We start from the raw sequence: 15194 nt of genomic DNA on the forward strand, positions 1-15194 counted from the left end.
TTGATATTTGTTTGTTGTTTTGGTCCACACTATCACCTGTGAAAATTGCCTGTTCTACAATCTTAGCAACAACAGTACCGGTGCATTTATTTCACTGTCAGACTATCTGAGCGATTTTAACTTATAACTTTCGACTCGTTCGTTTCCGGACCAGAGTTTCTTACCTTAGGTTGATTCGTTTGCCCTTCTTCAACATCCATGAAAATCTGTAACATCATCAAGGAATCTCATTTTATAACAGGAGGAAAGAGGATGGGGGATATTTATAGACACGCGCCGCAAACGGGGAAATTCACTGACATAAGCGACTTTGATAAAGGGTAGATTTTTATCGCCTGTGGCCTGACAACAAGGATCTCGGAAGTGGCGAAACTAGTGTGCTGTTTGCGTGCTAGTGTCGTGAGGAAGGCTGGAAAGCGACTGGAGGAGGATGAAACAACGAGTAGGCGAACGAGGTGTTGGACGTCCACATCTCACCTCATAAGGTGAATGTCGGAGGCTTGCCCGGTCTGTAAAGCGGGACAGGCGGCGATTTGTGGCAGATCTCGACGGCAGAGTACAAAGTTGGTGCAGACTAAAGTATTTCGGAGCACACAGTTCAGCGCACATTGTGAACATGGGGCTCCTCAACAGACGTATCCTTGTTGACCGTCAGTCGGGAGTGGAGTAGGAGCGGAACCATCGAGGTTGGACCTTGGATCAATGGAAACATGTCGTCAGATGAATCGCGTTACTTGTCACACCAGGTTCGATGGTCATATACAAATATGCTGTCATCCAAGCAAGCGCTTCTCGGATCATACACAGCGCCATGGGCGCAGGCCGGGGAGAGTACGGGGGACATTCACCTGCGATTCCATCCATGGACGTCTGGTAGTAACGTACGACATCGTGACGTATGTGGACTGCGTGAACATTACTGGACACCATTTTCATCTCCTCTTGCCTGATTTCCTCTCCGACGGCGATGGCATCTTCGAACAGCAGGACTGTCAGTTTCACCATTCCAAAATCGTGCCGCAGTGGTTAGTGAACACAGTCTGATGCCACCAAATTTGTGTCATCTGAAGCCGATGAAACACATCTGGCATGGTAACGGGCGGTTGCTCTGCGTCTACAAACCACCGACCCATAATTTACGGGAACTGCGTGAGCTTTGCGTCGACATCTGGTGCCATACACTTCTGGAAACCTGTCAAAGAGTGCTGGAATCCGTGTCACGTAGAATCGCTGCTCTACTGCGATCCAAAAGTGGGCACACACACTAATAAGGCGATGGTCAAGAAGTTTTGTCTCATTAATTTTCGATTCTCAATTATGTGAGATACGCAGTTTTGATTCAAACCTGCAGTTATTTGGTGACTCTGTTCCGTGACTGCCATAGAATAAGAGATAGAGTTTCCATCTTGCCTTTATTTTCATCCTTCGTCGGTGAAAAGTGCAAATGACTTCAAAGAAGATATATATTTTTTGGTCTAGTGAGTGTATATTCGATTACGAAAGATATAACGTGAAAGTAAACGAACTACGTATGTTAACGCCTGGGGAACTATGTGATGTGGCAGCAAATGTATTCGGCCAGTAGAAGCGGGTTTTCCCTGGTCGTTCGACTCATATCGTTGAGGTTGAAAAGTCTCCACCAACAACAGAAATATAAGGGGCGTTCAGTAAATGATGCAACACATTTTTATCTCCGCCAGTTTCGGTTGAAAGAATGCGAAATTTGTTGTGGGACATTGTGGATTAGTCACGCTGCAGCCCCTATAATTTCAAGGATTTCCTATAGGTGGCGACGCTACAGTAGCCTTCAAAACGGCCCCTGTGACGGAGATGTGTTCCAAGCAGAGAGTTTCTTTTGGCGGAAAACCAGAGCATCGCAGATATTCATAGGCGCTTGCACAACGTCTACGGAGACATGGCAGTGAACAAAAGCACGGTGAGTCCTTGGTGAGGCGTCTGTCATCATCGCAAGGTCGCGCAAACCTGTCCGATCAACGCATGCTCGGCTGCTGCACACAGCTGTCTCTTGCAATGTTGGAACGTGCGGACACTCTCATTGGAGGTGATCGACGGATCACAGTGGAAAACCTTGCTGCTCAACTGGAGTCTCTGTTCGTAGTGCTGACACCAACCAGCTAGAGTGCTCAACGTATGTGCCCACTGCTTTCCTTGGCGTATAACAGAAGACCATAAATAGCATCTGAGCGGCCGCACGCAGCTATGACTCTTCCAATGTAGGAATGTGCGGACACTCTCATTGGAAGTGATCGACGGATCACAGTGGAACACGTTGCTGCTCAACTGGAGTCTCTGTTCGTAGTGCTGACACCACCCAGCTAGAGTGTTCTAACGTATGTGCCCACTGCTTTCCTCGGCGCATAACAGAAGAGCACAAAGAGCAACGGAGGACCATCTGTGCGGAATTTCTTAAGCGTTACGAGGCTGACCGTGACATGTTTTTGTCGGTCATCGTCAAAGGCGATGAACATGGGTTCATCACTTCGAACCGGAAACAAAACGACAATTTATGGAGTGGCGGCACACCACCTCTCCACCGATGAAAAAGTTGAAAGCCGCATCCTCAGTAGGTAAAGCCATGGCGACGGTTTTCTGGGATTCTGAAGGTGTTATGTTGTTTGATGTCCTCCCTCATGGCGCATCGATCAGCTCTGAAGGGAGCTGTGCTATTTTCAGGAAATAATAGAAGAAACGATTTCGGCTTGTTCATCGCCACAAAACTGCAAATTAAGTTTTCCTCTTTCATGACAGCGTAAGGCCTCATCCAAGTCTGCGCACCCGAGAAGAGGTCAGAAAACTTCACTGAACTCTTCTTCACCATGCACCTACTGCCTGGATCTTGTACCTTTCGACTTCCAGTGAAGGATGCGCTCCGCAGGTAGCAGAACGTGGACGATGGAGAGGTTATTGATGCAGTAAGACGTTGGTTCCGACGTCGACCAGCAGAACAGTACTAAGCGGACATACCGGCCGTCATAGTAGGATGGCACAAGAGCGTCGCGTCGCACTCATTTGAGATTATGTCGAAAAATAGGGTTTTGTAGAAAAAAGAGTGGGGAATAATACGCTGTATTTGAATCCCGAATAAATCCAACCTGCTGTCATGAAAAAGTGTTGTATTACTTATTGGAAGCCGCTCGTAAATCAGCTGCACGTAATTGTTCGATATGTGAGCTGAGAAACACTGGTGTGACAGAGCTCTGGAATGGATGCTGGGTGTCTGCCGGTACGGGATAAGTGCCCGGACGCCCCCTAAGCGGGAGAATGTCGCTGCAGGAAGCGGCACCGTTTAAATATACGGAGCGGCGCGTGGGACACAGGCCAAGCTTAGAGTGCCAACGGGAGATGCTCCGCCAACCAACCACTGGCTGCCATCTCGCAGCCACCACGCAGCTGTGTGCAGTCCAGACACTCGCCAGTTGCGGTGCGACACACGAGCTACAGAAGAAAAATACAATAAAGATTCTTAGCGTTTCTTTACATTGTTTTAAATTTGTTCGCTAGAATATAGTCGGAGTTCTTAAATACAGCTGAAATCGCGCATCTCTTTTTTTGTATTCTTACAGAGAATACAATAAAACGGGTGTCGCTGCTTTAGGAGGCAGGATCTTGATTGTTATTCGCAACAGCAACTTTAATGTCGAGCCTAAGCTGCTAGTGATTCTGTACCGATTGTGTGGAGGATACATTCGTGTGCAACTATGGGTAGTACTATAAGATAGTTCGCTATCGATGCTGCTGTGTGCAGCAAAGAATCATCGTTGAAGGTTCGTGTGGCACTGCAACTTGACCTGTGGTCTAGGGGTAGCGTCTTTGACTGGTAATCAAAAGGTTCTGGTTCGCCGGTTCGAAGTTACGCCCTGCTTAAACCTTATGTATAAAAATCAACAGCAATAACGGCCGAAGACTTCCGTCATAAGAAGTTACCAAAATGGTTCAAATGGCTCTAAGCACTATGGGACTTAACATCTTAGGTCATCAGTCCCCTAGACTTAGAACTACGTAAACCTAACTAACCTAAGGACATCACACACTTCCATGCCTGCGGCAGGATTCGAACCTGCGACCATAGCAGCCGCGTGGTTCTGGACTCAAGCGCCTAGAACCGCACGGCTACAGCGGCCGGCAAGAAGTTACCCTCGTTCTTCTAGCAACCTTGTCAAAGACGGCGGAGGGGCGGACAAAGGTTCAGGGCACTCTCTTGACTTTGGAGTGAAGCTGCCCCTAAAAGGCGGAAGAATAAGGAATGGTCAACGGCATGAGGATTTAAAGCCAATGGAAACCGCTGTATTGAAGCCACATCAGGTGTATCCACAGGACTGTAACTGAAAATGTATCGCATCTTCGCGAGAGGACTGCCAAGGGAGATGCGATCATGAGCAAAAGATGGAATAACCAACGGAAGAATAGTATTCAATGAGTCGGAGGGTGGAATGTGAAAAGTCTGAAAATGGTAGGGAAGCTAGAAAATCTAAAATGGAAAAACAAAGGCTCAAGTCTAGATACAGAGAAGTGAAATGGTAAGAAGACACGGATTTCTGGTCAGATGAGTATAGGTTAACATCAAGAGGAGCAGAAAATGGTTTAACGGTAGTAATGTAGGGCAGAGAGTGTGCTACTGTGAACGGTTCAGTGATACGGTTGTTCCCATCAGATCCAACAGCAAACCAACAAGGCCGACAACGATAGTTCAGATATACATGCCGACGTCGCAAGCAGAAGAAGGAGAGGTAGAGAAAGTATCTGAGGATACGGAACGGATAATTTAGTATATGAAGGGAGATGAAAATTTACCAATCTTGGGGAATTGGAACGGAATGCGGCTATAGGGGAAGGAGCAGAAGAAAGAGTTATTGGAGAATATGAGCTTGATAGTGGGAATGAGAGAGGAGGAAAAATAATTGATTTGTGCAATACATTTTAGTTAGTGATAGCACATGAACGATTCAAAAATAACAAGAGGAGGGGAAATACTTAGAAAACGCCTCGAGGTACTAGAAGATTCCAGTTGGATTACATGATGGTCACACAGAGGATCCGACATCAGAATCTGGGTTATAAGCCGTACCCAAGAGCAGATATAGATTCATATCACAATTTTGTATTGATGAAGAGTAGACTGAAGTTTAAGAGAATCCTACAGTAGATTCAGTGTGGGAAGAAGTGGGGTACTTAAGTAATGAGGAATGGTGAGACGCCTTTGAAGTTCGCTGAAGATGCGAATACTGCGGTAAGGAATACTACAGTAGGCAGTTCAAAGGGACAGGCGCGACCATCTCTAAAAAGAGCAGTCACAGACGTCGGAAACACAAACATACGTGCATTTCAGTATGAAATGAATACTTCAATTGAGCGACGGGAGAAGGAAGTACAAAAATATTAGGAGAAAAACAGGAATACAGAGATATAAATCACTCAGAAGTAAAATAAATAGAAGGTGCTGGGAATTAAGGCGAAATGGCTGCAGGAAAAATGCGAAGAAATCGAAAAAGAAATGATCGTCGGAGGACTTTTCTGTTGACGGGATAGAAGAAAAAATTGGAGTCAATATGGAAAGATAAGGAATCCAGTATTAGACTCGTAATTTAAAAGAGATTTGGGAGACTTGAGATTAAATTATAAAGCAGATGGGGTGGATAACATTCATATGGAATTTCTGAAATTGTTGGTGGAAATGGCAACCAAACGACCATTCGAGTAGGTGTGTAGATTCTATGAGACTGGCGACGCAACATCAGACTATCGGAAAAATATCACATATTCTATATCGAACATAGCAAGGACAGATATATATGGAAACTATCGCACGATCATATTACCAGCTCATGCATCCAAGCTGTTGACAAAAATAATATAAAAAGATGGGATAATAACGTAAAATCTGCACCAGGGAAGGCAAGTAAAATACAGGAAAGGTCCCAGGAAAATCTAATGCATCTGGAAGGCAAATCGCTAACAAGACTCTAGTCCAACCAATTCTCTTGTGCCATGAGGAATATGTATGTAGGCTAGATGTGGAACTAAATAAACGCACTTGTTGTGGTATGTAGTTGGCTTTATTTTCATCTACTGTATGTTTTGTTAGTTTAAATAATGTCTGGTGGTTTAGTGTCTTTACAACTCGACACACACCGATCACATTTCACCCTCGAAGGATTCCATTTGATTCCCATTTAATCGGAGATGATTTCATCGCAGTGTCAAAACGAATTACCGGTGAAGCGCCGGCCGGAGTGGCCGTGCGGTTCTGGGCGCTGCAGTCTGGAGCCGAGCGACCGCTACGGTCGCAGGTTCGAATCCTGCCTCGGGCATGGACGTGTGTGATGTCCTTAGGTTAGTTAGGTTTAAGTAGTTCTAAGTTCTAGGGGACTGATGAGTTCAGAAGTTAAGTCCCATAATGCTCAGAGCCATTACCGGTGAAGCAATGTAGCCCCGCCAAGCGCCCTCGCTTTCACATCAGGGAGTGAGGAGGGGAGTGCAGAGTTCATTGACTGGTCGAATAGTCGGTCGGCAGAGATACATCACTAGCAGAGACGAAGGGGTGAGAAGAAGCGGCTGTGACCCGTAGCACGCTCCGCACCTGCGTATACATTCGTTTAGTGCAGCCACAACTGAAAACCTAAACCGAGGAGGCCGATGGGATATTAGAATCCTGGTTCTCACGAATATTAATCCAGTCTCCCTTTCGAGTGGCGAAGTCTGTCAGTACAGCTGCATTCGAAATAAAAAATTTTATTCAACGCATATGGGTACAATTACTTATCATTGTAAATGTCTCTCTTCCACTGACGAAATTTGAATTATGTAACTTATAACTATCCTCGTCATTTGGATTTGCAGCTCCTTGTGTTCACCGTGTTTGCATTTAAAATTGTAGGATGTGAGGTCCGCCAGTTATGCAAACCACCGTTTTTTCTCAGTACCTAAACATGTTTCGGCATCACTGCGCTATCATCAGTGGGATTCCGTTTTATTTATTCTGTAATGTGAACATCTTTATTAAATGATTACAAAATTATATGGATGTTTAATTCAAACAATGGTTCGTTTCTTTTTGTTAATACCTTTACACTTGGTGTGCGTGAGTTTTCTGGATCACTTGTGTATTATTTAAAAAAATGGCTCTGAGCACTATGGGACTTAACATCTGAGGTCAGCAGTCCCCTAGAACTTAGAACTACTTAAACCTAACTAACCTAAGGACATCACACACATCCATGCCCGAGGCAGGATTCGTACCTGCGACCGTAGGGGTCGCGCGGTTCCAGACTGAAGCGCCTAGAACCGCTCGGCCACAACGGCCGGCGTGTATTATTAACTGCAGGTAGCTTGTCATGTGCAACCAAACGATGTTGATAACAAATTTTTGCTGGGAGTTAACCTATCGTCTAGAATTTAATTTAGTCTGTCGCGATATTTCGTACCTACTTACGTTTTCGTATGGTAAGCCCTTTTATTCTCCGCGTCATGGTGAGTTGTCGTATGCACACGTAAATATAACACGTATTTTCCACAAATATGGTCGTAAAAGCACTTTTCACTTCACCAAAACACATTGTGATTGTGGTTGTTGTGTGACCCAGCCCAGTCAGTGTTCATTTGTTCACCAGAGAGTTTGGCGCCAAATTTGAATTTCGTTTACATTTTATCTGTGTGTGTGTTTTCTGTACGCTTCTTAGCTGTTTGTGTTGTCTTTTACATGGTGTTTCTTTAATGTGTAAATGATGAGTCTTTGCAGATTGTAGTGTATCATTTTGTGTGTGTGTGTGTGTGTGTGTGTGTGTGTGTGAAAGTCCACCCCCCCCCCCCCCACACACACACACACACAAAGATAAAATGTAAACAAAATTCAAATTTGGCGCCAAACTCTCTGGTGAACAAATGAACACTACGGGCTGGGACACACAACAACTACAATCACACTGTGTTTTGGTGAAGTGAAAAGTGCTTTTACGAACTTATTTGTGGAAAACACGTGTTGTATTTACGTGTGCATCACGACACCTCACCATGATGTGGAGGTTAAAAGGGCTTGCCACACGAAAACATAAGTAAAAACGAATATAGGCGCGAAATATCGTGACTAACTAAATTACATTCTAGATGATGGTTAACTCCCAGTAAAATATCTCATGAACATCGTTTGGTTGCAGATGACAAGCTACCTGTAGTAAATAATACACAAGTGATCCAGAAAAATCACGCACACCAAGTCTAACGGTTTAACAAAAAGAAACGAACTATTGTTTGAACTAAACATCCACAAATTTTGTAATCATTTAATAAAGACATTCACATTACAGAATAAATAACACGGAAACCCACTGATGGTAGCACAGTGGTGGTGAAACATGATTGGGTACTGAGAAAAAAGGTGTTTTGAATAACTGGCGGACCTCAAATCCTACAATTATAATTATCCTGTAAGAGGGTAGTAAATAGCTGCTAGTTTTCAGTTAAGACGTTACGTCCTCATTTTGTCTACTATAGTAACAGTGATAAATGAATTTCAACTACGATAATAAAAGAGCTCTTGAAGAATTTAGAAGTACTGACAAGGTATGGAACGTATTTGTACGTATATTGAAACCATTTTAGCAGTATTGTGTCCTTTAATCCACTACATATCACGTAGCGGACGACAATTTATGCAATCACAACGTTAAATTACAGATATTCTCATTTTCATATGTTTCTATTGCTTTTTTGTGGGTAACACCCCATGAGATGAAATAGTAAACAGTCATTGTAACCTTCACATCCTGCTTTCAAAGAAACGTTTTAGTAATTCATCATTAAATACACGCAACTAATAAGATGTGAGGACTCTCCCATTACTAAAGCTTCCACCCTTTCAAGTAGTGTTAACACAGCATTGGGTAATACTCGGCTCCGTGAACAGAAAGGCTTATAATTTATGTAATTTTCTGAGCAGAAATGTGCTTCTAACAGTTTGATATTCTTAATTGCTTGAACTCCGACTGCATTTCTGTTGTTTATATCGTATTCTGGTTGCCTCGAAATAATTCAGTTTTAAATGTCTATGTATGATACAATAGTGTTTCTACGATCTTGAACAACTTACAGCTTTTATATTTGAAGGTTTAATTATAACTGTTGCGCTAAATCAGCTCGGAAAGTCTGCTAAGACACCTCTTGATACCCTATTGTCCAACAGTTACGTCCAGGACACTGCAAACGACCCTTGCTCAGTTCCGTTACGACGGCTCTCATACCAGACTGAAGTATGTGTGTCAGACTAAGGTATGCAATGGCTAGGACGCGAGCTGTCTGTGATATTGTATGGTTGGTTTGGTCATTGTTTTTTTCGTAAATGTTTCTGCCTGTGTTACTGGAATCACTGAAACTTTTGGTCGTATGAATGTATCTTGCGGTTATACGTGAATCCACAATATCATAGAATTACGTAGCATCTCGCTCGTGATACGTGTCATTAAGGAATAGCTGACAGCTGTGGCAACAAATGTGTCAAAAACAGTTTATCTGTCTGGCTCACCTAATCCACTTCTCTCGCGAAGCACACCATATATCTGTCTTAGGCTCCTTCTTCGTGTAGAATTCTTTACTTCGTCACACACACACACACACACACACACACACACACATATGTACAAACTGAAAATTCGCTATCTGATTAGTGCACAGCGAAACTGTCGCTAAGGAGGGAAAGTTCAATAGAAGACTATAAAACAAAAAGAAGTTCAGTATCGAAAGTAATATATATCTAAAAACAGACTTGTTCGAACTGTAGCTAGATTATACATCTTAAACGCTGGAAAGAGACCCACGAAAATGTTGGCAACAAATGCAACATTTAAGCATTGTCAAATTATTACGTTATATGTAACTCACTGGAAGCATGTTTATGAGAATTAGGGGCTTTAATCCCTGTCATTCTTATGTAGATTATCCATTGCAGGTGAAAGGTGAAACAGTGCGTTAAAAAATGACTGCGGCCAATTTTCTACCCTGTTTTCGTTCAAATGAAATAATGCGCTCTCCGTTTTCACTCCCTCCCCCCTCCCTCTCTATCTCCCTCTCCATCCACGCCCCCCCCCCTCTCTCTCTCTCTCTCTCTGTCTCTCTCTCTCTCTCTCTCTCTCTCACACACACACACACACACACACACACACACACACACACACACACATACACGACTAAGCAAGAAAATATGTATTCATAGGTTGGCAACACACAGAACTTGCACGGAAAACTAATGATTGAACATAAACACTGTACTGAATGCAGAGCACGTGAAACTACGGTACTGTTTCTTCTGAGAAGTTTTAATAAAGTGAGATGAAGTGGAAATAGCACTAACGTAGTGTAAGAAAAAGTAGGTTAAAAAAAGGCGAGAAAATGGCAAGAGTGAATGTGTAACCAATATTCTTGCGATCTCAAAGAATAAAAATTGTTTGCAGAATATGATAATAAGGGTCAAAAATGCCTTAAATAAATAATAAATACCAAGATGTGCAGACACTATGTAGCAATGTTGCCAGAATGACCACAGAAGATGCTTTATAAATAAAAATCGAAACGTTTCCGGTGGAGAATAGTCTGTATTTGCACTAAGCTTAAGATGGAAAACCAATAACAATTGAAATAATGCTCCCTCTGTAATGTGTCACATTCTCGAAGTCAAGTTAACTTATATCCTTCTTTACATGATACATTACAATGCAGCTTCACTGCCACGCGATAAAACTTGTAGTTCGAAATTTAGCAGTACTAGCCAAAGATCTTGAAAATGTTATACAAAATAAATAAGGATATGCCTCTTCTGGATACTAGAACTGTATGGAATAAAGCTTCTGGTTAATAATAATGTCGTCTATAGCGGACAAATATACAAGCTTTGCAACCGATTTGTAAGCCAATAACGTAATATTCTTTGTCATTTAGGCCAACCATTTTATTCATCTGTAACGAATTTTCTTTTTATTCATCTGTAACGAACATTTTTTTCCGAGGTTTGCGAGCGACGAGCACAGCAGTACAATAATATTCAACGTTAACTACTATTTTATTTCATCCAGCACGCGTTTCGACTACCACTCAACCGTCATTAGGAAGATTATTTAATCTTTTACATTTTTTATTAACTTTAGTGGTTCACATATACACACTACGCACGCTACAATGGCTCTACTTTCATTACACACGCAAAAGACCTCATAACCCTAATGTTTCACTTATGGCTGTGGAAGAACGGCATGTGTACACGCTACTACAGCAATTTAGTGCCCGAAGCACAATGAAATTTCCCTGACGGTGACTGTCATGGCAACCGTAACGTATAGCGGCCCGTGTAAAAGAGTGACTTGCACAATATAGTGTTTTATATGTTAAGCTTTAGTCGTAACAGAAGCTTGGAAACGCTGGCGTGCGCCTTGTACAGTCTGGGATAACAGCTCGCAAGCGAGCGCTGAGCACGACGTCATTATCAGACTGAGTATCTATCAGCGGCCGGCCGAGTCGGCCCAGGGTGCTGTGACCGGCTTTCTTTCCCGTTACGAATAAATGAAGTTACGAAACGCTGCTGATGGCGCCGGCTTGCGACAGGTGGCTCGAGGCGATCCACGCAGGTGTGGGGACCATCTCTCCCGTTCACTCACTCTCGTCCTTCACTGGCGGACGATTCTGTAAGAGGGTGAGGATGCTGCGTGGACGAGTTGTCGGAACTCATCCACAGCGCTTACGCGGAAAACCACAACACAGTCACTTCTGGCTACAGGCGATAGCGGTTTTGCTTTCGATGTCGTTACCCATTTAGGATATCTTATGGATTAAAGTCACGATAAGCGTAATGATGTTCAGTGTGTGACTTGGACCGCAGCTACACCGGAATTAATTCAACGTAATTCGTGAGCGGCTTCTGATTATTAACAGACAGTGGCTACGTCCTTATTTCTGTTCGAGAACACGCCTTTAGTACAGGAAATGTTATCAGAGAGAAACAACTTTAAACTGCTTTTAAACACTGACGAAATCATCTCGGGTTATCAGCTGAGTAACAGCTTCGTCCTGATGGAACGTTTCAACGAGATTCCTTCTCGTCATCTTCGGGTAAAGTCAAGCGATCAGAAAATGACGAGTAGGTAACTTCCAAATACGTAGCATCAGAATGACAAGATTATTTAGATGGTAACGTTTGATTTCTCCCATTTTCAGAGAAGACCTGAATTCCCATAAACATTTGAAAGTTAGCTGCCAGGGTAAGATATCTAAGTTACTTCACAGTATTGCTGATGCTTCCATCTCTCCAGAGCGATGCAGAACTAATATTTAAACAAATGAACGGCAAAGAAGTCATTGAATGTCACGCAATCTATTGCTGTCTTAAAGCTTATGTCACTTCATTAACCATTTTCAACTGCATTTTTTCGCCTGCCATCATGCGCAGTTGGGAGCAAGCAAAATCTTTGACTAAGGTGGTTGTTATCGCGACTGTTGCAAGTTATCACCAGAATAACTGCAACATGCGCAGTTATATACTAAGACGTGTTATATGATCAATCTGTTCTAATACACGATCAAATAGTGACAATATCTCAACTTGCTGCGAAGTCTGGCAACTAGATCTAGATGTCAAGAAATGCAACATTATGCGATCAATGTAGCGATCAACGAGACTATGTGACGAACACCAGCTGATGGGTTACTTTCTTGGGTGGCATCTATAACAAGCTGAGAAAACGTAAAGAATATACAATAGAGTACAGTAGGGTTGGTTACCAGTTTGTATGGTTTGCGAGAGCGCGTAGCAGGCTTTCGTCGCCGTGGAAATTGCCGTTGACCAGAAAATCTTTCGAGTCGTTAGGCCGCGTCACATTGTTCTTCATACTTCTACGCTTGACGTTTCGATCCCTGTGTTGTGATCTTCTTCTGGATTCTACTAGTATCCCTGCACGGTTAGTTCAGGGACCCCAACAGAGACTTCGAAACGTCAAGCGTTGGCGAATTTTGAAGAATGTGACGCGGTCTAATGACTTAGATTTTATCATCAGAAATGATCTCACCAGTGATAATCCTACAGCTGTTTAAATCAGAGATCTGTGTCACCAGACACAGTTTAGTCGAGTGTAGGGTTTATTTTTGTGTGAGTAGTTCAGCTGGAAGGATTCACTTGTAAAGAAGGTTTCTCACATACTGTACTATATGGAAGAAAATCAGTACATTATAGCTAAAAATTACCATACATCTGCGCCAAGGGCAGGTACTCGTATTATCTCCATAACAAGAATTTCAAGTAGTTCAAATCCTACAACAAGTCATATTTACCTATGATCAGAAAAACTGTTTTGAGGACTATTAGTTCTCGTATTCTATAGCATTAAAGGCGAAAAGTAAGAAATTTGCCCAAGATGTGTAAACGCTGCCTGAAGCTAGTTAGATAAAATAGATCGTTTGTTCAACGAAATTACGTATTTTTCCCCCGCAGATGCGTGTCAGCTGTTAATAACTGGCGAACATTTACGTAGAAATTGCAGAAACCAGTTTCAAAGTATATACTGGCACTGAAAAATATGTTGTTCAGAAACAGACAATCTCTCCTCTAGAGCCAGTGAAGAATTAGACAAATTAGTACTCATACACACAGATACATGCAGATTTGGTTGTCCCGCTCTTTCCGCAGATCGAAGATGAAAAAGCGATAATATATGCTACAATAAACACGTATCTGTAGATCTATTTCCGTCGATCTCAACGCTGGAGTCATTGACATCTGCTGAGGCGAACAAAGACGACGATGAGAGAAGTGCAGTATTACGCGGTACGCAGCAACAAGAACACAACCACACTCGCAGAACAGAGAGCTAGCTAGTGCGGACGAGCAGTTCTGGTACGGCTGCCTTGGAGTCGAGACTCACCCCAACTCTTGGCGGTCCTGCCGAGGAACTGCTTGGTGGACGGGTTCCAGATCTCGAGCTTGAAAGACTCCCACTTGCCGAGCGCGCTGGGCCGCATGTACGGGAAGGGATCCTCGTCATTGTTGGCGACGGTGGTGGTGACTGTGGTGGTGGGCGCCATGGTGCTCGCGCGACCGCGTCTCGGCGTGGACTGAGCGCTGCGGGCGCGCCGCCGTCCGCGCTGGGCTGGTTATTTCTGCCCGCGCCGCCTGGGGGCGCTGCCAGCCGCAGCCGTGGCCACGAGCGGCCCGGCCCGCTGGCTTATCGTACGCGCCGCCTTATCGCACACGTGATACCCCACCGCTTCCCGGAGACGCCGCACGCTCTTTGCGCCTTTTAGGTGAGCGACGGGCTATCCGCCAAAGGGTAAGAGCCGTTTCCTCAGTGCTCCGATACCAAATCGTGCATTCCTTTCGGCGCCCGCAAGGGGGAGGGGGGGGGGCAACAGGGGGCGCTTCCCTCCTCCTGGAATACGGAATTCACAATATACATAAACGACCTTGTGGATAACATCGGAAGTTCACTGAGGATTTTTGCGGATGATGCTGTGGTATATCGAGAGGTTGTAACAATGGAAAATTGTACTGAAATGCAGGAGGATCTGCAACCAATTGACACATGGTGCAGGGAATGACAATTGAATCTCAATGTTGTTGTTGTTGTTATTGTCTACAGTCCTGAGACTGGTTTGATGCAGCTCTCCATGCTGCTCTATCCTGTGCAAGCTTCTTCATCTCCCAGTACCTACTGCAACCTACATCCTTCTGAATCTGCTTAGTGTATTCATCTCTTGGTCTCCCTCTACGATTTTTACCCTCCACGCTGCCCTCCAATGCTAAATTTGTGATCCCTTGATCCCTCAGAACATGTCTTACCAACCGGCCCCTTCTTCTTGTTAAGTTGTGCCACAAACTCCTATTCTCCCCAATTCTACTCAATACCTCCTCATTAGTTATGTGATCTACCCATCTAATCTTCAGCATTCTTCTGTAGCACCACATTTGGAAAGCTTCTAGTCTCTTCTTGTCCAAACTATTTATCGTCCATGTTTCACTTCCATACATGGCTACACTCCATACAAATACTTTCAGAAACGACTTCCTGACACTTAAATCTATACTCGATGTTAACAAATTTCTCTTCTTCAGAAACGTTTTCCTTGCCATTGCCAGTCTACATTTTATATCCTCTCTACTTCGACCATCATCAGTTATTTTGCTCCCCAAATAGCAAAACTCCTTT

The 15194-nt window shown here is 43.6% G+C and overlaps 1 protein-coding gene across 1 annotated transcript in view; it reads right to left on the bottom strand.

Moving 5' to 3' along the window:
• LOC124595063 (sodium/potassium-transporting ATPase subunit beta-2-like) overlaps positions 1-14125 on the bottom strand; it is a 171689-nt gene extending 157564 nt beyond the window's left edge. The window contains exon 1 of the mRNA XM_047133640.1: positions 13914-14125. Coding sequence (XP_046989596.1) covers positions 13914-14073 — 160 coding nt within the window. The 5' untranslated portion in view covers positions 14074-14125. The remainder of the gene's footprint in view (positions 1-13913) is intronic.
• Between the last annotated feature and the right edge of the window lie 1069 nt (positions 14126-15194).

Source organism: Schistocerca americana, chromosome 2 (assembly GCF_021461395.2).
Source record: "Schistocerca americana isolate TAMUIC-IGC-003095 chromosome 2, iqSchAmer2.1, whole genome shotgun sequence".
Taxonomy (NCBI): domain Eukaryota; kingdom Metazoa; phylum Arthropoda; class Insecta; order Orthoptera; family Acrididae; genus Schistocerca; species Schistocerca americana.